General features: G+C 42.6%; 1 protein-coding gene across 2 annotated transcripts in view; it reads right to left on the bottom strand.

The window, feature by feature from the left end:
• Positions 1-11,462: 11,462 nt before the first annotated feature.
• LOC110537662 (F-BAR and double SH3 domains protein 2) overlaps positions 11,463-22,017 on the bottom strand; it is a 46,100-nt gene continuing 35,545 nt past the window's right edge. For both annotated transcript variants that reach the window (XM_021623873.2, XM_036937633.1), the window contains exons 11-20: positions 19,757-19,873; positions 18,937-19,038; positions 18,190-18,342; positions 17,462-17,587; positions 15,613-15,696; positions 15,127-15,331; positions 14,677-14,924; positions 13,947-14,163; positions 13,489-13,559; positions 11,463-13,387 (exon numbers count right to left, since the gene is read on the bottom strand). In XM_021623873.2, the coding sequence (XP_021479548.2) occupies positions 13,301-13,387; positions 13,489-13,559; positions 13,947-14,163; positions 14,677-14,924; positions 15,127-15,331; positions 15,613-15,696; positions 17,462-17,587; positions 18,190-18,342; positions 18,937-19,038; positions 19,757-19,873 (1,410 nt within the window). In that variant the 3' untranslated portion in view covers positions 11,463-13,300. The remainder of the gene's footprint in view (positions 13,388-13,488; positions 13,560-13,946; positions 14,164-14,676; positions 14,925-15,126; positions 15,332-15,612; positions 15,697-17,461; positions 17,588-18,189; positions 18,343-18,936; positions 19,039-19,756; positions 19,874-22,017) is intronic.

The raw sequence follows: 22,017 nt of genomic DNA, 5'->3' as shown, positions 1-22,017 counted from the left end.
ATAGGCGACATGGGCGCACACCCATGGGGCGCCTGCACAAAAAAAATGTGGAATGGTGACATTTGTGTGATTGTTTTTCTATCACTCATTTGCACGTCAAGTCAATGATATCATGTCACCATGTGGGACTGTGGGTCAATTAACCTTGTCGGAGTGGGCACCTTTATTCTAGTTTGTGAGCTAGGCAGGCTACTGCCTGGGACGGTCTCCCACTCAGAAGTACGAGATGGGGCGGGGGCATGTTGACCTCAGGTCTCCCCACTGGAAGGGTGGGTTCGCCCAGGCTGGGTTCGCGCTGAAGGGTGAGTTCGCCCAGGGAGCCATACAAGCTAGAATAACTGTAGGTTAGGCTAAGTGGCGGAAGTCTGAAGTTTACATACACCTTAGCCAAATACATTTAAACTACATTTTTCACCATTCCTGACATGTAATCCTAGTAAGAATTCCCTGTCTTAGGTCACTTAAAATAAAGTGGTGATCCTAAGAATGTGAAACGTCAGAATAATAGTAGAGAGAATTATTTATTTCAGCTTTTATTTCATTCATCACATTCCCAGTGGGTCAGAAGTAGCATTGCCTTTAAATTGTTTAACTTGGGTCAAACGTTTCGGGTAGCCTTCCACAAGCTTCCCACAATAAGTCTGGAGAATTTTGGTCCATTCCTCCTGACAGAGCTGGTGTAACTGAGTCAGGTTTGTAGGCCTCCTTGCTCACACACGCCTTTTCAGTTCTGCCCACAATTTTTTTGATAGGATTGAGGTCAGGGCTTTGTGATGGCCACTCCAATACCTTGACTTTGTTGTCCTTAAGTCATTTTGCCACAACTTTGGAAGTATGCTTGGAGTCATTGTCTATTTGGAAGACGCATTTGCGACCAAGCTTTAACTTCCTGACTGATGTCTTGATGTTGCTTCAATATATCCACATCATTTTCCTACCTTATGCCGCCATCTATTTTGTGAAGTGCACCAGTCCCTCCTGCAGCATAGCACCCCCACAACAAGATGCTGCCACCCCCGTGCTTCATGGTTGGGATGGTGTTCTTCGGCTTGCAAGCATCCCCCACTTTCCTCCACTTTTTTATGGCAGTTTTGGAGCAGTGGCTTCTTCCTTGCAGGGCGGCATTTCAGGTTATGTCGATAAAGGACTCGTTTTACTGTGGATATAGATACTTTTGTACCTGTTTCCTCCAGCATCTTCACAAGGTCCTTTGCTGTTGTTCTGGAATTGATTTGCACTTTCCGCACCAAAGTACGTTCATCTCTAGGAGACAGAATGTGTCTCCTTCCTGAGCGGTAAGACGGCTGCGAGGTCCCATGGTGTTTATACTTGCGTACTATTGTTTGTACAGATGAACGTGGTACCTTCAGACGTTTGGAAATTGCTCCCAAGGATGAACCAGACTTGTGGAGGTCTACAATTTATTTTCTGAGTTCTTGGCTGATTTGTTTTGATTTTCCCATGATGTCAAGCAAAGAGGCACTGAGTTTGAAGGTAGGCCTTGAAATACATCCACAGGAACACCTCCAATTGACTCACATGATGTCAATTAGCCTATCAGAAGTTTCTAAAGTCATGACATGATTTTTTTCCAAGCTGTTTAAAGGCACAGTCAACTTAGGTCAGAAGTTTACAAACACTAATGGAATTGTGATACAATGAATTGTAAGTGAAATAATCTGTCTAAACAATTGTTGGAAAAATTACTTGTGTCATGCAAAGTAGATGTCCTAACCGACTTGCGAAAACTATAGTTTAACAAGAAATTTGTGGAGTGGTTGAAAAACGAGTTTTAATGACTCCAACCTAAGTGTATGTAAACTTCAGACTTCAACTGTATGTGCGTATTGTGCCTTTTCCATGATTACATTTGATTGTACTTCGACTCATGTTGGTTGAGCACCCTCCACCTCTTTCCATTATCAATATTTATATACAGATACTGTAGTAAACTACAGTCTAATTATATTGAAGTTAATTCAATATTCAAATTAACTGCCAAATGCTTCTCCACCCTTGTAGGCAGCCTACTCTGGGTGAGATCCAAACACTTAAGACACACCCTCGTCCACTTAACTTCACCTTATGCCCTTGGGGATATCCCCATCGCCATCTTGGAGGGTTGGCCGAATGATTAGCGAAGCAAAGGAAGTTTGCAATGTAAGCCCCTCAGCCCACGTTTTTAGTCGGCTTTGCGAGTGTACAATTATGTTCACTACGGGGCCTGAAACTCCCCATAATTCAATTCTGGACGATTGTACATCCGCTAAAACCGCAAAAACTTAAAAACAACAGCAATGGAGAAGTCAACATACAAGTGTAAGTAAAAACAAATGCAAATAAGTAGCACATACAAGCTGCCGGTGGCTGAAAACACAATCATCGTGGGATGAACAAGTGATGAATTTCCAGCCAAGGGTGGTCCATTTAAAAATCATTCCTTCTTCCCTCACCCTGCAAGTGTATACTCATCAGACGTGTCCACTTAATTTGAGGGCTGAGGGGATAGGGTGTCTTAAGTGTTTGGACCGCAACCTCTATTTCAATGAGACCACACATGCTAGGCGGCTTAAACTCTCACGCCCAACTAGGAAAGGTAGGCTGAAGTTGAATCAGCGAATTCTGTGTGTATAAATGTGAAATGTGCTTTTAATACAATAGGGAGGACACCAAATATTTTCATCCCACAGTTGTCTTATCGCCCGCTCCAACCTGCAGCATGAAAAATGCAGACCGCAGTAATGATCTTTGTTGGTCCCTCAGGCATCCCGTGGGATTTCAACTCTAGTGCAGTCAGTACACAACACTATGCTCATCACGTCTTAGCAGGATCAGACAGCCAGGGAAGACCAGTCTACGGAGCTCAGGTGAATTTTACAGTATATTAACAATATCAGTGAATGGTACAAAGTAGAGGTCGACCGATGAGTTTTCAAAGCCGATACCGATTATTGGAGGACCAAAAAAAAAGCAGATACCGATTAAACTGACAATTTTTTTATATTTTTTATTTGTAATAATGACAATTCCAACAATACTGAATGAACACTTATTTTAACTTAATATAATACATCAATAAAAATCAATTTGGCCTCAAATAAATAATGAAACGTTCAATTTGGTTTAAATAATGCAAAAACAAAGTGTTGGAGAAGTAAAAGTGCAATATGTGCCATGTAAAAAAGCTAACTTGTTAGTTCCTTGCTCAGAACATGAGAACATATGAAAGTTGGTGGTTCCTTTTAACATGAGACTTCAATATTCTAAGGTAAGAGGTTTTAGGTTGTAGTTAATCTAGGACGGGTGTTCCGCTAGCGGAACCCCACCTCAACATTCCGCTGAAAAGGCAGTGTGCGAAATTCAAAAATATTTTTTATAAATATGTAACTTTCACACATTAACAAGACCAATACAGCAAATGAAAGAAACATCTTGTTAATCTACCCATGGTGTCCGATTTCAAAAATGATTTACAGCGAAAGCACCACATATGATTGTTAGGTCATAGTCAAGTCACAAAAACACAGCCATTTTCCAGCGAAAGAGAGGAGTCACAAAAAGCAGAAATTTAGATCAAATTAATCACTAACCTTTGATGATCTTCATCAGATGACACTCATATGACATCATGTTACACAATACATGTATGTTTTGTTTGATAATGTGCATATTTATATTTTTAAAAATCCCAGTTTACATTGGTGCAGTAATATTTTGATTCCAAAACATCTGGTGATTTTCCCAGAAATACTCATAAAACATTGATAAAAGATGCAAGTGTTTTTCACAGAATTAAAGAGACTGATCCTCTATGCAACCGCTGTGCCAGATTTCAAAAAACCTTTACAAAAAAGCATAATCTGACAACGGTGCTCAGTACCTGCTTATAAACAACTAGACAATTCCGCCATCTTGGAGTCAACATTAGTTCGAAAAAACACTAAATATTCACTTACCTTTGATAATCTTCATCAGAAGGCACTCCCAGGAATCCCAGTTCGACAATAAATGACTCATTTGTTCCATATAGCCCATCATTTAACCACCTGTTGTTAGCATGTTCCGTCCAGTAATCCATCTTCATGGAGGCGGGACCATTTCCTCCATGACAAAAACTCAAAAACTTCCGTTACAGTTTGTAGAAACAAGTCAAAACATGTCTGCAATCAATCTTGAGGATGTTTTTAACAAATATCATTAATAAGGTTCCAACCGGAGAATTTCATTGTCTGCATAAAAGACCTGTAACGAGAGGACACTCTCTCGGGAGCGCGCTTCATGAGACTGAGGCGCCTTGACAGACCACTCACTAAAATGGGTCTCATGAGCCCCTCTTTAATAGTATAATCTTACAACTAGGATGTAAAGACGGTGACATCTAGTGGAAGCCCTGGGAAGTGCAAGCACATCCATATCTATCAAGGATTTAAATTGGCTCTGTTTTGAAATTCGACTTCTCACTTCCTGTTTGGATTTCTTCTTAGGTTCTTGCTTGCCATATGAGTTCTGTTATACTCACAGACATCATTCAAACAGTTGTAGAAACTTCAGTGTTTTCTATCCAATACTAATAATAATATGCATATATTAGCATCTGGGACAGAGTAGCAGGCGGTTCAGTTTGGGCACTCAATTCATCAAAAAGTGACATGCTGCCACTTAACCTAACAGGTTAATATAGTATGTATAGGACTATTTCTCTCTATACCATTTATATGTCATATACTTTTGACAATTGGATGTTCTTATAGGCACTATAGTATTGCCAGTGTAACAGTATAGCTTCCGTCCCTCCTCGCCCCTACCTGGGCTCGAACCAGGAACACATCGACAACAGCCACACTCGAAGCAGCGTTACCCATCGCTCCACAAAAGCCGCGGCCCTTGCAGAGACTCCAAGTCTCAGAGCGAGTGACGTTTGAAACGCTAGTAGAGTGCACCCCGCTAACCATTTCACATCGGGTACACCAGCCGTTAGGCTTGAAGTCATAAACAGCGCTGTGCTTGCAAAGAGCTGCTGGCAAAACGCACTAAAGTGCTGTTTGAATAAATGCTTACGAGCCTGCTGCTGCCTACCATCGCTAAGTCAGACTGCTCTATAACATCATAGACTTAATTACAACATAACACACAGAAATACGAGCCTTTGGTCATTAATATGGTCGAATCCGGAAACTATAATTTCGAACGTTTATTATTTCAGTGAAATACAGAACCGTTCCGTATTGTATCTAACGGGTGGCATCCCTAAGTCTAAATATTATTGTTACATTGCACAACCTTCAATGTCATAATTACGTAAAATTCTGGCAAATTAGTTCACAATGAGGCAGGCGGCCCAAACTGCTGCATATACCCTGACTCTGCATGCAATAAACGCAAGAGAAGTGACACAATTTTACCTGGTTAATATTGCCTGCTAACCTGGATTTTTTTATAGCCAAATATGCAGGTTAAAAAATATATACTTCTATGTATTGATTTTAAGAAAGGCATTGGTGTTTATGGTTAGGTACAGTCGTCCAACGATTGTGTTTTTTTCGCAAATGCGCGTTTGTTAAATCATCCCCCAGCGTTGCATCGATTATATGCAACGCAGGACACGCTAGATAAACTAGTAAGATCATCAACCATGTGTAGTTATTACTAGTGATTGATTGATTGTTTTTTTATAAGATACATTTAATGCTAGCTAGCAACTTACCTTGGCTTCTACTGCATTCGCATAACAGGCTTCCTTGTGGAGTGCAACGAGAGGCAGGTGGTTATTGCGTTGGACTAGTTAACTGTAAGGTTGCAAGATTGGATCCCCCGAGCTGACAAGGTGAAAATCTGTCGTTCTGCCCCTGAACAAGGCAGTTAACCCACCGTTCCTAGGCCGTCATTGAAAATAACAATGTGTTCTTAACTGACTTGCCTAGTAAAATAAAAAGTCAAAATCGACGCCCAAAAATACCGATTTCCGATTGTTATGAAAACTTGAAATCGGCCCTAATTAATCGGTCAACCTCTAGTACAAAGTTCCATCTTGAATTGATGGGTAGAACTACAGTAGCTACAGGACAGCAGCTAAACCTAGTCTGGGATATGAGAGTAATGGTAATTTCAATTATTGAACCATTGATTCTATTCTTGGATAATGTATAAATATACACCAAGATAATTCTTTGTCATGCCTCATTTTAGGAGGATCAGATGGTGACAGGTGTCTCAGCAGGGTTAGGCAGTCAGGGAAGACCAGTCTGTGATGGAGGTGAGGTGAATTTTTGCAGATACAACACTTTATTCTCTTTGTGCAGCAAACACTGGACAAGCCAGATGTTATTTTAAGGCAGTCTGACAAACCTCCAATGTTGATTTCCAAAATGTGGTTGAGAGGCTTTTCCAGATGACACAAAACATATCAAACAAAAATGTGAGGAAGACCTGGTAGAAGCTATTGATGATGATGGATACAGATATATTTCAATGCCCAGTCATGTTCATATCATCTCAGACATAAAGTACTGCAGTTTAAGACCATCAATAGAATGTACTATTTGCCAATGAAACGGAATATCATGCCCTCAGAGATGTAATTCCTCTGCTGGAGGTGTAAAACACAAAAGGGGACATATATTTGCATATGTTATGGTGTTGTGAAGGCTGGCTGAATTCTAGCAAAGAGTATGTTCTTTAATCTCAGTATGTCTAACAATTCTCCCTTCTCCTGTTTTTGTTTGCTTGGAGATGTTGATATTGGAGACTTATCTGTAGAAACTGTATAGCTAAGCATTTATAGCGGCTAAGTAATGCATTGCCATTAATTGGAAGGTTGGTTATCCTCTCACAATGTCACGTTATGTATCACTAGAATTGATTTATTACCAGATTAAGGGTATACTGGGCAACTTTCATAAGGTCTGGATGCCTTATTTTGAATAAAGTATGACTAAAGGAGTCTGTATTGACAACATGCCCAGGGGAGATGCCTATTTAGCCAAACCCAAGCTGCTGGGCTGCTCAGTCCTGGCCACGGTGGTCTGTCGTGCTATGGGTTGTCTGTACATAAGCATAATAATACAGCCTGTATCACATTTGAACACTTCATCCAAAGTGCTTTTACCTTAAGACTTAAACAGGCCTAAAACAGGCAATGCTAGCTTGAAGTGGTTGGTGAACGCATTTGGTCAGTAGTGAATAGATAAATCTCATTTTGTCTTATATTGTATAAGCTAAAAGCTAACATTTTATTTGATTTTGAATCACAGGTAAAATGCTGCAATTACATTTACTTTTATTACTCATCAAGAGAAGGGGAAAGGGAGTTTCTTCAACCAAACCCATCTACAGCCATCTATCCACTCTCCCCCACATCCCTCCATACAAGTGCCATCTGTCAACGTTACGTAAAAAAACCCACTTGAAGCAAATTTAAACATTGAATTAAACTAATTTAATCAAACAGCAGTTGAACAAGAGTGAGCAAAATTTAGAATGAGGGGGTGCCAACAGCAAAGCAACTCCCCTAATGTATCCTGTAGAGAGAAAGAGTATGTGGCAGTTAAGGGATCATGCAAATTCTATGAGAGGTACTCAGTATAAGAACACAAAGTTAACACGTAAATAACTTGATGTGGACAACCATTCACAGGCAAACAATTTGAAACTGTCTAAGAGTCATCTATACAGTGCAGTAGGAAAGTATTCAGATCCCCTGACTTGTTCCACATTTTGTTATGTTACAGCCTTATTCTAAAATTGATTCAATTAAAACATTTCTCATCAATCTACACACAATACCCCATAAAAAGAAAAAGAGAAAACACATTTGTTGAAAATGTTCCAAATCTCTCTCTCTCAAAAAAAAGATACCTTATTTTCATAAGTATTCAGACCCTTTGCTATGAGACTTGAAATTGAGCTCGGGCGCATCCTGTTTCCATTGATCATCCTTGAGATGTTTCTACAACTTGATTGGAGTCAATTCAATTGATTGGACATGACTTGGAAAAGCAAAAACCAAGCCATGAAGTGGAAGGAATTGTCCGTAGAGCACTGAGACAGGATTGTGTCGAGGCACAGATCCGGGGAAGGATACCAAAACATTTCTGCAGCATTGAATGTCCCCAAGAACACAGTGGCCTCCATCAATCTTAAATGGAAGAAGTTTGGAACCACCAAGACTCTTCCTAGAGCAGGCCGTCCGGACAAACTGAGCAATCCGGGGAGAAGGGCCTTGGTCAGGGAGGTGACCGAGGACCCGATGGTCAATCTGACAGAGCTCCAGAGTTCCTCTGTGGAGATGGGAGAACCTTCCAGAAGGACAATCATCTCTGCAGCACTCCACCAATCAGGCCTTTATGGTAGAGTGGCCAGACGGAAGCCACTCCTCAGTAAAAAACGACAGCCCGCTTGGAGTTTGCCAAAAAGCACCGAAAGACAGACCATGAGAAACAAGATTATCTGGTCTGATGAAACTAAGATTGAACTATTTGGCCTAAATGCCAAGCATCACGTAATGTCTGGAGGAAACCTGGCACCATCCCTACGGTGAAGCATGGTGGTGGCAGCATCATGCTGTGGGGATGTTTTTCAGCGGCAGGGACTGGGAGACTAGTCAGGATCGAGAGAAAGATGAACGGAGCAAAGCATAGAGAGATCCTTGATATAAACCTGATCCAGAGCGCTCAGGACCTCAGACTGGGCTGAAGGTTCACCTTCCAACAGGACAACGACCCTAAGCACACAGCCAAGACAACGCAGGAGTGGCTTCGGGACAAGTCTCTGAATGTCCTTGAGTGGCCCAGCCAGAGCCCGGACTTGAACCTGATTGAACATCTCTGGAGAGACCTGAAAATAGCTGTGCAGAAACGCTCCTCATCTAACATGACAGAGCTTGAGAGGATCTGCAGAGAAAAATGGGAGAAACTTCTCAAATACAGATGTGCCAAGCTTGTAGCGAGGATGTAATCGCTGCCAAAGGTACATCAACAAAGTACTGAGTTAAGTATCTGAATACTTATGTAGATGTTCCTGTTAACATTTATCAGAGAGATATGCTGATTTACAGCCATGGGGCCAGGCTTATTGCTTCGCACCAGGGTGTTGTAGGAGACGGTAGTGCAGGACCTTGAGAATATGTCCAATGGATAGCGCTGAATGACTTAACTGTGTGAATGGTCCTGTGGGTGGGAGAGAGAGAGGAGGGAATGGTCAGTAATCAAGTAATATCAGACTGGCTATGTATCATTAATCAGCCCCCCCCCCCCCCCTATACATTCCAAGAAGTAGGCCAATTGTAGTGAGCAGGTAGGATGTTTGAAGTATACCCATAGCAATAAAAAGGCACATTTTAACTTACTGTATCGGCTGATGTAACTACATGAAGTTCATGATTATCTGCTCAGATGCCATACTGTGCCCTTCTCCTGCTGTAACATTCAGGACACACACACACCAACTGCTACTCTATTATCTATGCATAGCCACTTTAATAACTCTACCTACATTTACATATTACCTCGACTGGCTGGTGCCTCCGCACATTGGCTCTGTACCGGTACCCTGTATATAGTCTCCCTACTGTTATTTTACTGCTGCTCTTTCACTACTTGTTACTTTTATTTATTATTCATGTTTTTATAACTGCATTGTTGGTTAGGGGCTTGTAAGTAAGCATTTCACTGTACACCTGTTGTATTTGGCTAATACAAGTTGATATATAGCTTCACTGGATATTGTTGCATGTGTAAGCAGTAGCAAAGTGCCAGATAGTTAAAAGTGACAGATATAACTTAATAATAATGAACAGCAGTTACTAAGCACAGCCAGAAGGTCTAGCTAAATTATCTACAGAAAGAAATGGAGAAATCTCACCTTTCTTCAGCAGGTAGCTCTGGCCGGGCAGCTTAATCTTGTAGCATGTTGAGGTGCTAACTAACTTCCACTTGAACTACTAGTTAGCATGACTATAGCCAGTGATCATGTTGGGCTAGCTAGCCAGCTACTGCAAACCAACTTTGTGCCGATGTAGAGATTGTTCTATTGGCAAGCTATCTTCATGATAAATTAGGCATTTGAGCTAACAACATCATTTTTATCTTCCTGTCACAGAATAAATAATTTGTGCTGTAAACACCCCCCCAAACAACTTGAATATTCTATAAGGGAGTGAGTACTTCCGGGTATGAACAAAACGAAAATCGGAATAGTTTTATTTGTTTTCTGTTATTCCATGCCCATGTTTTGACCCAATAAAGGAGAAAACAAGTCTATTTCCGATTTTCGTTTTTCAAATTCAGAAACGGGCCGTTTTCGTTTTTTTCACGTCGTCTTTTGAATCAATTAACCAATGAATGGTAGATACACAGACCAAACCAGTCTGCCACAATTCTGGTTGTCACTAGTTACCACAGCCACAAAGTCACAAACCACAACTATTTCTACGTTTTATATCTAACCTTAAAATATTAATTAAAACAATTCGATTTTTAGTTTATGATCAAATACAATTTTATGGTCACATACGTGTTTAGCAGATGCTATTGCGGGTGTAGCGAAATGCTTGTGCTTCTAGTTCCGACAGTGCAGCAATATCTAACAATTTCACAACAAATACCTAATACACAAATCTAAGTAAAGGAATGTAATTAAGAATATATAAATACATGGACGAGCAATGTCAGAGCGACAGACTAAGATACAGTAGATAATATAGAATACATTATACATATGTAAACATTAAAGTGACATTATTAAGTGACTAGTGTTTTATTTATTAAAGTGGCCAATGATTTTAAGTCTGTATGTTGGCAGCAGCCTCTGTGCTAGTGAATGCTTATTTAGCAGTCTGATGACCTTGAGATAGAAGCTGTTTTTCAGTCTCTCAGTCCCAGCTTGGATGCACCTGTACTGACCTCGCCTTCTGGATGATAGCGGGGTGAACAGGCAGTGGCTCGGGTGGTTGTCCTTGATGATCTTTTTGTCTTTCCTGTGATATCGGGTGCTGCAGGTGTCCTGGGGGGCAGGTAGTTTGCCCCCGGTGATGCGTTGTGCAGATCGCACCACCCTCTGGAGAGCCCTGTGGTTGTGGGCGGTGCAGTTGCCGTACCAGGCGGTGATACAGCCCGACAAGATGCTCTCGATTGTGCATCTATAAAAGTGTGAGGGTTTTAAGAGACAAGCCACATTTTTTCAGCCTCCTGAGGTTGAAAAGGCGCTGTTGTGCCTTCTTCCCCACACTGTCTGTGTGGATGGACCATTTCAATTTGTACGCTGATGGAACGTACCTTGCCACCTTCTCCACTGCTGTCCCATAGATGTGGATAGCGGGGTGCTCGCTCTGTTGTTTCCTGAAGTCCACAATAATCTCATTTGTTGACGTTGAGTGAAAGTTTATAGCCAATGTTGACTTCGTGTCTGTGGCATCCTAGTGGAAACCCACGATTATTTTGTGAAATGTTGAATAAAACAGAACAAAATGTGATTTCAGCCAATTTTATTCCATATTTATTTTAACAAAAAAAAAATCTTAATCAATTAAATAATTTAGATTTTCTGCTATTGCTGCAGATGCTACATCAGAGTGGGCCGTTTTGTTTCTACCGTATCTCTGAAGATACTGAAAATAAATCAGGAACATAATGACAAAAAACTACTTCATGGTTGTGTCAAAGTATTTCACAACCACATGTATTTTTTCAATATAACAGGGTAAACTTCAAAATAAGTTTGACATTCAAATCTCAAGGAGATCAATGAGAACACAGCAACGTGGCTGACAGATTCCTGATTTCCTATGATCAACAATTTATACGTTTCCGTATGTTTTAATCCTTAATGTAAAATTGCTGCACAGCTATCCATCACAAAGCTCTGTAAACTATTAATATTTAAATGATACAATTAAAAATCATACATCAAATAAAATCAATCATACCTCCCAACGTAAACAAATATATATTTTTTGGCGACATAAATCAAATGCATTTCACAAGGAGAACAATACTCATACCGATATAGATGGAGCAAAAAAAATCAAAGTAGACAAACAATGCAGCAACCACGAGAGAGACCAAGCAGCAATACTGAAAAGAGCATTAACAGAATATCAAAAAAGTGCTTCAGTATTTCAGTCAGTTCACACTTCCTGTAGGGAATTAGAAACTATGGAGATTCTCTTCCGGGAACTTTAAGGCACGTCTGACTCATGGTCTGACCCAGGGACGCACCGCACAACTGCAAATCACCTTGCGATGCTTTCCGTCTTGAACTGCGACCCAGTCTGCATTCCTGACTGAAAAAACTATTCTCACCAGCAACTATTATTGGCTAGTTTACGCCTAGATTAGTATTGATGACAACATAGTTAGATCCTTGTTTTTACAACAAAAAGTAGCACAAAAATAGTCTACATTTACTCATACATACACTATAGACTGCCCCTGGCAATCTTGAAATGTCCCAAGTTTTAACACAAGGAAGTTGTACAAATACATTTAGAAGAGAAGTAAATTTACATGTCAGGGGCAGTTTTGTTCTAGTTTCACAGTGTGACCCAGATTTTGCCCTCAATGGGGCTATTCCTATCTTAAACAATTAAACCCTCCAAAATTGCCACTTTTCCCTTGTTTATGAAATGTTGGAAACACTTTTTAAAGACGTATTTCAGGTACAGGAGTGATACCCGCCTCTACCGTGTTGTCAATTTCCCTGAAATGTGCGGAGACAACATTAACACAATCTACCAAGAACCAAACAGAGATCTGGCTTGGAATTTAGCTGTGTTAAAAAAACAAAACATAGTGACAGATGTACAATCCTCTCACAAAATTAGCAACACTTTGTTGAATAGTAATCCAATGGCGATATCTTGCTCGAACAACAAGGCAAGACCCCCCCCCCCATTGCTCAATGCCCAGTTATGAAGGCGAGGGAGCTAGCCAGAGAGAGACAAAGAGAAAGAGGTTGAGAGAGTAAGAAAACACAGTTAGAATACAGCACAGAGAAAAATAGTTATTGACCAAGGAAAAAGATGGGTAACAGAGAAAAATAATAAAGTGAACTAGAAAATGGGATGTGGGGTTGGAATTTGGAAACAGTGTCAATTGCACAATTATTTGGGTTCTCCGCACCGCACAACATTTCAGCCCTACTGGCTTTGGACTGTGTGGAGGCAGACAAACCAAATTTCGGGCTACCTCATGGAGCCTCTCCGGTGGGGAGTGGGGATAACCCCTGATTGGTTCAGGGGCTCTGGAGCCAATCTGGGGGGGGGTCAGGTCTGATCTGGCTGTGGGTAGCAGCCACGGCGGCGGTGTTACACCAGCGTGATCTCCACTTCCTCCCTCTTCTTCACCTGGCCACGAGGCTGCTGCGGCTTGGGGGGCGGCGGTGCAGCGCGGACCTGTCCATAACATACAAAGGTTATTCCTTTGAGCGCCAAGTGGAACCTCAACGAGTCTTTTCAAACCGGACAAGGGTCAGTATCCATACAGTGTGACTTACAGGTCGAATGGTGCCCCCCGCACCACCATCTGTTGGGTACCTGGGGGGCTGGGTGGAGTTCTGGGCAGGACCTGAAGGTGAGGGGGGCAGACAGAGTCATCATCACCACGTCTTGGCATAGAAATCACTACAGGGTAGTGACATTGTGCCTTAATGAAAACAACCCAGATGTGTCAAATCTCAGAATGAGGACTCTTAAAATCCATGTGGTTGTTTATTACTTGTCCACATCCCTACTTTTTTTACATGGTCTATTTTGTGTGCATTTATTATGATAAATAACATAGCCTGGTCCCAGATCTGGTTGTGCCGTCTTACCAACTCCTATGTTTGTTGTCATGCCATGGACTATAATACAGCACAAAACAGATCTGGGACCAGGCAATGAATGATATGCATTGCAATAATGTTTAAAGTGCAAAATAATAAATAGTCAGCCTTTGAGGAGTGGTTCTTACTTTGCAAGTGGCCTTTGAGTGGTGCGGGCGGTGGCCTATGGTGGCCATTGATGGAGGGGGGGCGGGGTATGGGGGAGGCGCTGGCACTGGAGGGGCTGGACTGGGGCGAGGGCAGAGTGGGGGTCAGGAGGGGGCTGCTTTGACAGGGGCTGCTATGGAACGGGCCCAGAAGGAAGGGACTCTGTGGAGAGCACTCGGAAAGAGGAGCGGGGGACGCCTAGGAAGACAGCGCACACCACAGAATGAAATAAAACAGTAATATATTGATACTGTTATACAGTATCTTTATGACGTATACTGTATGGATGAGAATGTGAGCCGTGAGAACCTTTTTTTCTCCATTCATTCCCTCATTGATTCATGTGTGTAAACAGCATATAGATAGATAGAGGACACAACATTGTATCTGTCCCATTATGGCATCTGTGATAGCATGGGCAGCGCCGTTGAGGCCATCTCCATTTTGTAGTGGTACATTGTTTACCAACTCATAGAAGTAGTAGAAGACAAACTGAAAGGATGCATACTGCCACCTGTAGTGTGTTGTTTGAACAGCTATAAAGCAAAGGTTGGCTCCTGATAAGGAAGGATCATATAATTCCATCCAGGTTCAACAAAATGGTGAAAATCCTCAATGGTGCTGCCCATGCTAAAACAGGCTTTTGGGCACTAGTCCTCTATCCATCTGTATGGTAAACAGCTCCTAGGGTGATTGCATACATGTGTGTACCTGCGGATTGCTGCTGGCCTCTCCTGAGACGTCGCCATTCTCGCTGTCTCCACTGGCACCACCCGCTGCCAGAAGGTCCTCCACAAGCACAGCAGGGAAGACACCCACGGTGCCATTGAACTCGCCCTCCCAGAAACCGTCATCCTCGTAGGTCTCGCGGCTCAGCACACGGATGATGGCGCCCTCAGGGAACGAGAGCTCCTCACCTGTCTGGCCCGCGTAGTCGTACAGGGCCTTGGCGAAGCACACTGAGGGAAAGAGAGAGTAAGAGAGCAGAATGAAGAGAACATTTAAAAAATAAATGGTCACAACATCTCAATGACATTGTTTATTCAATGTGGGGCGAATCCTAACTTTTACTTAAGTCCAATTTCCTTTCATCTCCCACTGACATCAATGCATGACTAAGTGACTTGTCCAAACGTTTCGGCAAAATTCACTGTCTCTCACCACCACTGGAGTCTCCGTTGGCAATAGGTGTGCCCGGCGTGTGCAGCTCTGACTCGGCCAGCTCAGGCTCGGTAGAGTTACTGGAGGAGTGGGAGCGAGCGTCCAGGGCGGCCAGAGACTGGAGCATGCTCATTAGGCTGTTGGACGAGGGCAGCTGCAGGTACTTCTCCGGGACATAGCCCACCTGGCCTGTCTGGTTCCTGGCCTGGAGACAATGTTGGAACACACACACACACAGGGTTATCATCAGTGATAGTAGGGCACACTGCTGCAACATGTTTTGTAATGGAAAATATAACAAAGTTCTTATTGAACAAGTTGAAGTAGTACCTCCCTATTTCACTCTGTTTCAAAAAAGTTCCCTCCCCATTGGACACAACCCCTGATGTGTACAGTAGGAGTATGATATGACTTCAGAGTACCTCTTGCTTTATTCTAGTTAAAACACAAACTGAGGTAGCGCCACTCTTGAAAAGCGCTCTGTACCTTGACCCAGTCCTCCATGTCCCCATCATCGATAACCTCCAGCACCTCCTGTTCCTCGATGGTCAGCTCGTCTGGCTGAGACGCCTGGGAGAGAAGAGAGAGGAAAGAGGTAATGTTTCATTACTGCAAGACTGCCCCAGTCAATTCCGTTAATATATTATAGGTTGGAGCTACGTGCTGCTCACAGGACCTACAGTGGGAAGAACAAGTATTTGATACACAGCCGATTTGGCAGGTTTCCCTACTTACAAAGCATGTAGAGGTCTGTAATTTTTTATCATAGGTACACTTCAACTGTGAGAGACGGAATCTAAAAAACAAAAATCCAGAAAATCACATTGTATGATTTTTAAGTAATTAATTTGCATTTTATTGCATGACATAAGTATTTGATACATCAGAAAAGCAGAACTTAATATTTGGTACAGAAACCTTTATTTGCAATTACAGAGATCATACGTTTCCTGTAGTTCTTGACCAGGTTTACACACACTGCAGCAGGGATTTTGGCCCTCTCCTCCATACAGACCTTCTCCAGATCCTTCATGTTTCGGGGCTGTCGCTGGGCAATACAGACTTTCAGCTCCCTCCAAAGATGTTCTATTGGGTTCAGGTCTGGAGACTGGCTAGGCCACTCCAGGACCTTGAGATGCTTCTTACGGAGCCACTCCTTAGTTTCCCTGGCTGTGTGTTTCGGGTCGTTGTCATGCTGGAAGACGCAGCCACGACCCATCTTCAATGCTCTTACTGAGGGAAGGAGGTTGTTGGCCAAGATCTCGCGATACATGGCCCCATCCAGCCTCCCCTCAATACGGTGCAGTCGTCCTGTCCCCTTTGCAGAAAAGTATTCCCAAAGAATGATGTTTCCACCTCCATGCTTCACGGTTGGGATGGTGTTCTTGGGGTTGTACTTATCCTTCTTCCTCTAAACACGGCGAGTGGAGTTTAGACCAAAAAGCTCTATTTTTGTCTCATCAGACCACATTACCTTCTCCCATTCCTCCTCTGAATCATCCAGATGGTCATTGGCAAACCTCAGACGGCCCTGGACATGCGCTGGCTTGAGCAGGCGGACCCTGCGTGCGCTGCAGGATTTTAATCCATGACGGCGTAGTGTGTTACTAATGGTTTTCTTTGAGACTGTGGTCCCAGCTCTCTTCAGGTCATTGACCAGGTCCTGCCGTGTAGTTCTGGGCTGATCTCTCACCTTCCTCATGATCATTGATGCCCCACGAGGTGAGATATTGCATGGAGCTCCAGACCGAGGGTGATTGACCGTCATCTTGAACTTCTTCCATTTTCTAATAATTGCGCCAACAGTTGTTGCCTTCTCACAAAACTGCTTGCCTATTGTCCTGTAGCCCATCCTAGCCTTGTGCAGGTCTACAATTGTACCCCTGATGTCCTTACACAGCTCTCTGGTCTTGGCCATTGTGGAGAGGTTGGAGTCTGTTTGATTGAGTGTGTGTACAGGTGTCTTTTAAACAGGTAACGAGTGTACTGAAAAACGAACAAGTCTGTGATAGCCGCAATTCTTACTGGTTGGTAGGTGATCAAATACTTATGTCATGCAATAAAATGCAAATTAATTACTTAAAAATCATACAATGTGATTTTCTGGATTTTTGCTTTAGATTCCGTCTCTCACAGTTGAAGTGTACCTATGATAAAAAAATACAGACCTCTACATGCTTTGTAAGTAGGAAAACCTGCAAAATCGGCAGTGTTTCAAATACTTGTTCTCCCCACTGTATATGGTACGAGGTACGGTACCATACTGCACCGCATCCAAGGTGCTGAGTTACTTGCCAGCTTAAAGATAATAGGAAAGCACTGTGTGTGGGGGTACCTTGTATGAGTAGAGCACTTTGCAGGTGAGGGGGTAGTTCCTGAGGGTACTGGAGGGGCTGGAGCTGCTGTCGTCCATCACCTCTCCACTATCTTCATCCTCCTCCCTCTCTAGGTCACCTGTACCCTAAAAACACACACACAGAAAGTTGTAGAGGATCCCTTTGAGCAAGGGAAGCCGCAGAATCTATACTTTCAATCACCTAGTGCAGGAGTGTCAAACTCATTCCATGGAGGGCCTAGTTCCTGCTGTTTTTTTTTGTTTATCCTTTCAATTATGACTTAGACAACCAAGTGAGGGGAGTTCCTTGCTAATTAAAGACCTTCATTGACCAATCAAGTGCAAGAGAGGAGCGAAAACCTGCAGTCACTCGGCCCTCCGTGGAATGAGTTTGAGACGTGACATAGTGAGAAGGTGGTTTGTAGATCAGTGACTGCAAAATTTGTAGCCTTGTTAAATCATCCTGATCTCGCAAGCTCACATGCTGTTAGCTTGGTTTCACAAGGCTAGTCAATCTCAAAACACAAACACAGCACAGGCTAAGCTAGCACCTTAAGGTTGAGAAACAGTGTCTTAAAGACGCACCTCAGCTCCCTTATGGGATTTACCTGAGACCGGCAAATTCCAGTAGGCAGGTATAAAGGGGACAAAATGACAAATCGAGATGCGTTTGTGTGTATGAAATGTTGACTCGTATTTGAATACATAATGTGTGTTTTGTGACTCACGGAGAGTGAAAGATCATGGGCATTTAGGTTGGCCCACCGCTCGTTCTCCAGTTCCTCCATCACCTGGTTCATGGCGCTCTTCAGCCACGTCTCCACTGTGATGCCTGCCTCTCTCAGTAGAGCCAGACGAGCATCTGCCTTCAGCTTCACGGTCTGGAGTTAGTGACATATTATGAATTTCATGCTTATTCCCTCCTAATTCCAGGAATCTACGAACTGGGATTTCTGGAAAACCTGGGACTTTGCAACCCTAGTAATGACTCTGATGCTATAATAAAAAGCTCCATTAGAACTATGTTGGATGTATTCTGCCTTATCCACCAACAGGGGGCATCAGAGGCAAGAGCTGGCCCACTGATAAACAAACCTCAGTAAGGGATCACACACACATGTGAGCACTGGTGGAATCATAACCATGGTCTCCTGCTCAGGAAACCAACGTCTCCTTCTTGGGCCAAGGGTGACAGATTTGAAGCAGCAGGCAGGGCTACCTCATTGCTCTCGAGTGGCGCAGTGGTCTAGCACTGCATCTCAGCGCTAGAGGCGAGACCCTGGTTCGAATCCAGGCTATATCACAACTTGCCGTGATTGGGAGTCCCGTAGGGCGGCACACAATTGGCCCAGTGTTGTCCGGTGTAGGCCGTCATTGTAAATAAGAATTTGTTCTTAACGGACTTGCCTAGTTGAATAAATAAAAAATAAAATCACAATCCTACTAAACTTCACTACACACACGCACAAGTTTACCTCTGCTCTCCGCAGGTTCTCCCTGGCCTCCTCCATCTTGAGCTCTAGCTCGCTGAGGTTCTGCTCCGGAAGCCCCTGTTGGGTCCCATAGTCCTCCAGGGCCTGAAAGGTAACATGTAGAGAACAAACCAATCTTAATGGCTGCGTCTGAAATGGCGCCCTATTCCCTGCATAGTACAGTAGACAAAACCTATGATAAATCTTAAAAGAAACTACACCACCACACAATGAAAAGGAGGAACCAAATCAAAAGCAGGAAATGCTAAAACAATAGGGCCATGAAAATGAGAAACGCTGAAATAATCAAGCAATAAATGGTAGACAACATTACAGTGAATAGAAGAAATTGTAAAACTCTCACAGATAAAGCATGACTCATTTAATATAATTTCAAGTAACGGGGTTGTTAAAGGGCCATGTTACATCCTGGTTTACTGGAAAACACTTGTCAGAGTTTGGCCAAGAACTACCTACATCCGTTATCTTATCACCAAATTTGAACAACAAACCATCAGGCCAGTAGGGCGATGGTTCGAACGTTTCCTAAACGTTATCACTTCCCTTCCCTCTGACACAGTGCAAGCATCATAAAACGGATTAATTATTAGTATTTTATATTGGAAGTGTACTGAAGTTGAACAAATCTGAGCCCGTATTCATAAAGTCATAAAGTCTATGAGTCCATGTAATCTTATCTAAAAGGCAGAAAACTTTTCCTAGATCAGCACTCCTACTCTGAGACACTTTGAATAGGCGATCCCTCGCTCTCGCTTTTGAAAATTTCCATCCCTTTCTCTTTTCCTCCCTCTCTCTCTCTCACCCTCTGACTGTGGATGATGCTCTTGTGTTCTCGTGCCACTCGGGTCGCCCACTTCCGTGCCTCCTTATCCAGACTGTGCTCCTCCACTGTGCCACTCTCCTTCTGCAACTGCCCCACCTAGTGACCAGGGATGATGTATAGGGGAGGGAGAGAGAGAGTTGAATAATAATTGATAATATTCAGCTAAACATATTCAGCATCCGTATCTGTCCGTGCATCTATTAAAATAAGTCAAAAAGACATAATATATGGTACATATAAAACAGACATTCACCTAAATATTTATGGTTGGATATTGGAGCTGGTATTCGTTTGAGGGTGAATGTTGGCAAATATTATGAAATTAGATTTTTGAGGAATGAACTCAAGGCGGCGTAGCAAAAAACATTATTCCACTATTGAGGCAGACGACAAAACAGTGTATGTTTGTGTCGAAAGGAAAACAACCTAGAGGAAAGCACTTCCTCTATGGATGACCTCACAAGAGGAACACAGCCAATCCATGAAAGGCAAGGTCTCTAAATCAGGGATGTAATCAGTACAATGTGAAATGTCTGATATTTGCTCGGGGGTAGGTTGATTCCAATAATATAGGATTAGAAGGCGATCAGAAAAACATAAATTCCAGATTTAAAATGGAATAATCTTGTTCTTATTTCTCTCCACAACTCATCTACAAGGCGTGAAGTCTCAGTCCAGGCCTCTCTGATGTGTAATGTGATATGTTCTGAACACTGAAAAATATAAAGGAATAGAGCTGACACGGTTCTCTAGTCTACATGACCTACAATCATATTCGTTCTACATAATAGACTTATATCAGAACGTTCTGTAACACTAAGTGTTCATTATCCACCAAACAGAAGAAAACGTACTGAAACGGGGAGGGACGTCCCTGGACTTGTCTAATAATCAAAACGCTAATGTTTGTTTCCTAATACAAAATGATTTGAAACATTTTCCATTGCACTCGGTAATGAACAGAGATCACTGGCCATCTGATGGACACGCGCAACAGGACCACAAAGTTTGGTCTCACCTCTCCTCAGGAGGTGTATAGGTCAACTCCTATGACTGATGATGACCCCTGGCATGATTCATGCGCACACATCTGATTAATCTCTAAGCCCTGACAAAATAATAAACACAGTCCAAATGGCTAAATGTATAATTATGAGTACATTCAGCGAGAGAGAGCGAGAGAGCTCTTCGGTCACAATAATATGCGCTTTTATCTATTCTAAAACACAGACACCCCTACCATTTGTATTTCAAATATTTGCACATTGTTAAATCACTGTACACAGCTGATAACATTAGAAATGCCTTTATCTTTCAGAAACCTTGGTGTATGCAATATTTAAATCAAATTTTATTGGTCACACAAATAGTTAGCAGATGTTAATGCGAGTGTAGCGAAATGCTTGTGCTTCTAGTTCCGACAGTGCAGTAATATCTAACAATTCCCCAACAACTACCTAATACACACAAATCTAAAGGGGTGAATGAGAATATGTACATATAAATATTTGGATGAGCGATTGCCGAGTGACATATGAGTAATGTAAGATATGTAAACATTTTTAAAGTGGCATTGTTTGAAGTGACTAGTGATCCATATATTAAAGTGACCAGTGATTGGGTCTCAGTGTAGGCAGCAACCTCTGAGTTAGTGATTGCTGTTTACTGTTCATTTCTAGTTTGTTTTGTTTCTTTACATTTTTATGTTTTGAATTACATGTCAATAAAACCCATTTCAATTACGTCAGTAAAGCCCCTTTGAATTGAGAAAGTGATACCGTGCGAGAAAGAACGAGCCAGAGCAAAAAAGAACAGAAAGCCAGCGAGGGAGAGTGCGAGAGCCAGCGAGGGAGAGAGCGAGAGCCAGCGAGGGAGAGAGCGAGAGCCAGATACGGATACTTCTGTCACATTGTTTAGGGAGAGGAAAGGGGGGGTAGGTTTGAGGGAGGTGGAGGGTGCAACTGCATCACTAAATGTTTTCTTTAGGAACAGGCCACCGCTTGTTTCACTACCAACGGAAAACAACGAGGGTCTTGGAGACAAACACCCTCTGCAGGCGGCAGAGGATGCGGACAAGTGCACTGGCGAGCAGACGGACTGACTGGCAGGCTGGGTCAGTTGAGAACATGTTCCTCTGGGGCTCGCATGCACACCATATACATACACACCATAAACCATACAAACAAACCTGCGTGCAATGAATTGATACGCAAAACAACGCTGGATTCAAAACTTTGAAT

The sequence above is a fragment of the Oncorhynchus mykiss genome, chromosome 12 (assembly GCF_013265735.2).
Source record: "Oncorhynchus mykiss isolate Arlee chromosome 12, USDA_OmykA_1.1, whole genome shotgun sequence".
Classification (NCBI taxonomy): Eukaryota; Metazoa; Chordata; class Actinopteri; order Salmoniformes; family Salmonidae; genus Oncorhynchus; species Oncorhynchus mykiss.
Note: the sequence above shows the minus strand (reverse complement) of the source record. Positions and strands in the feature narration are given on the sequence as shown.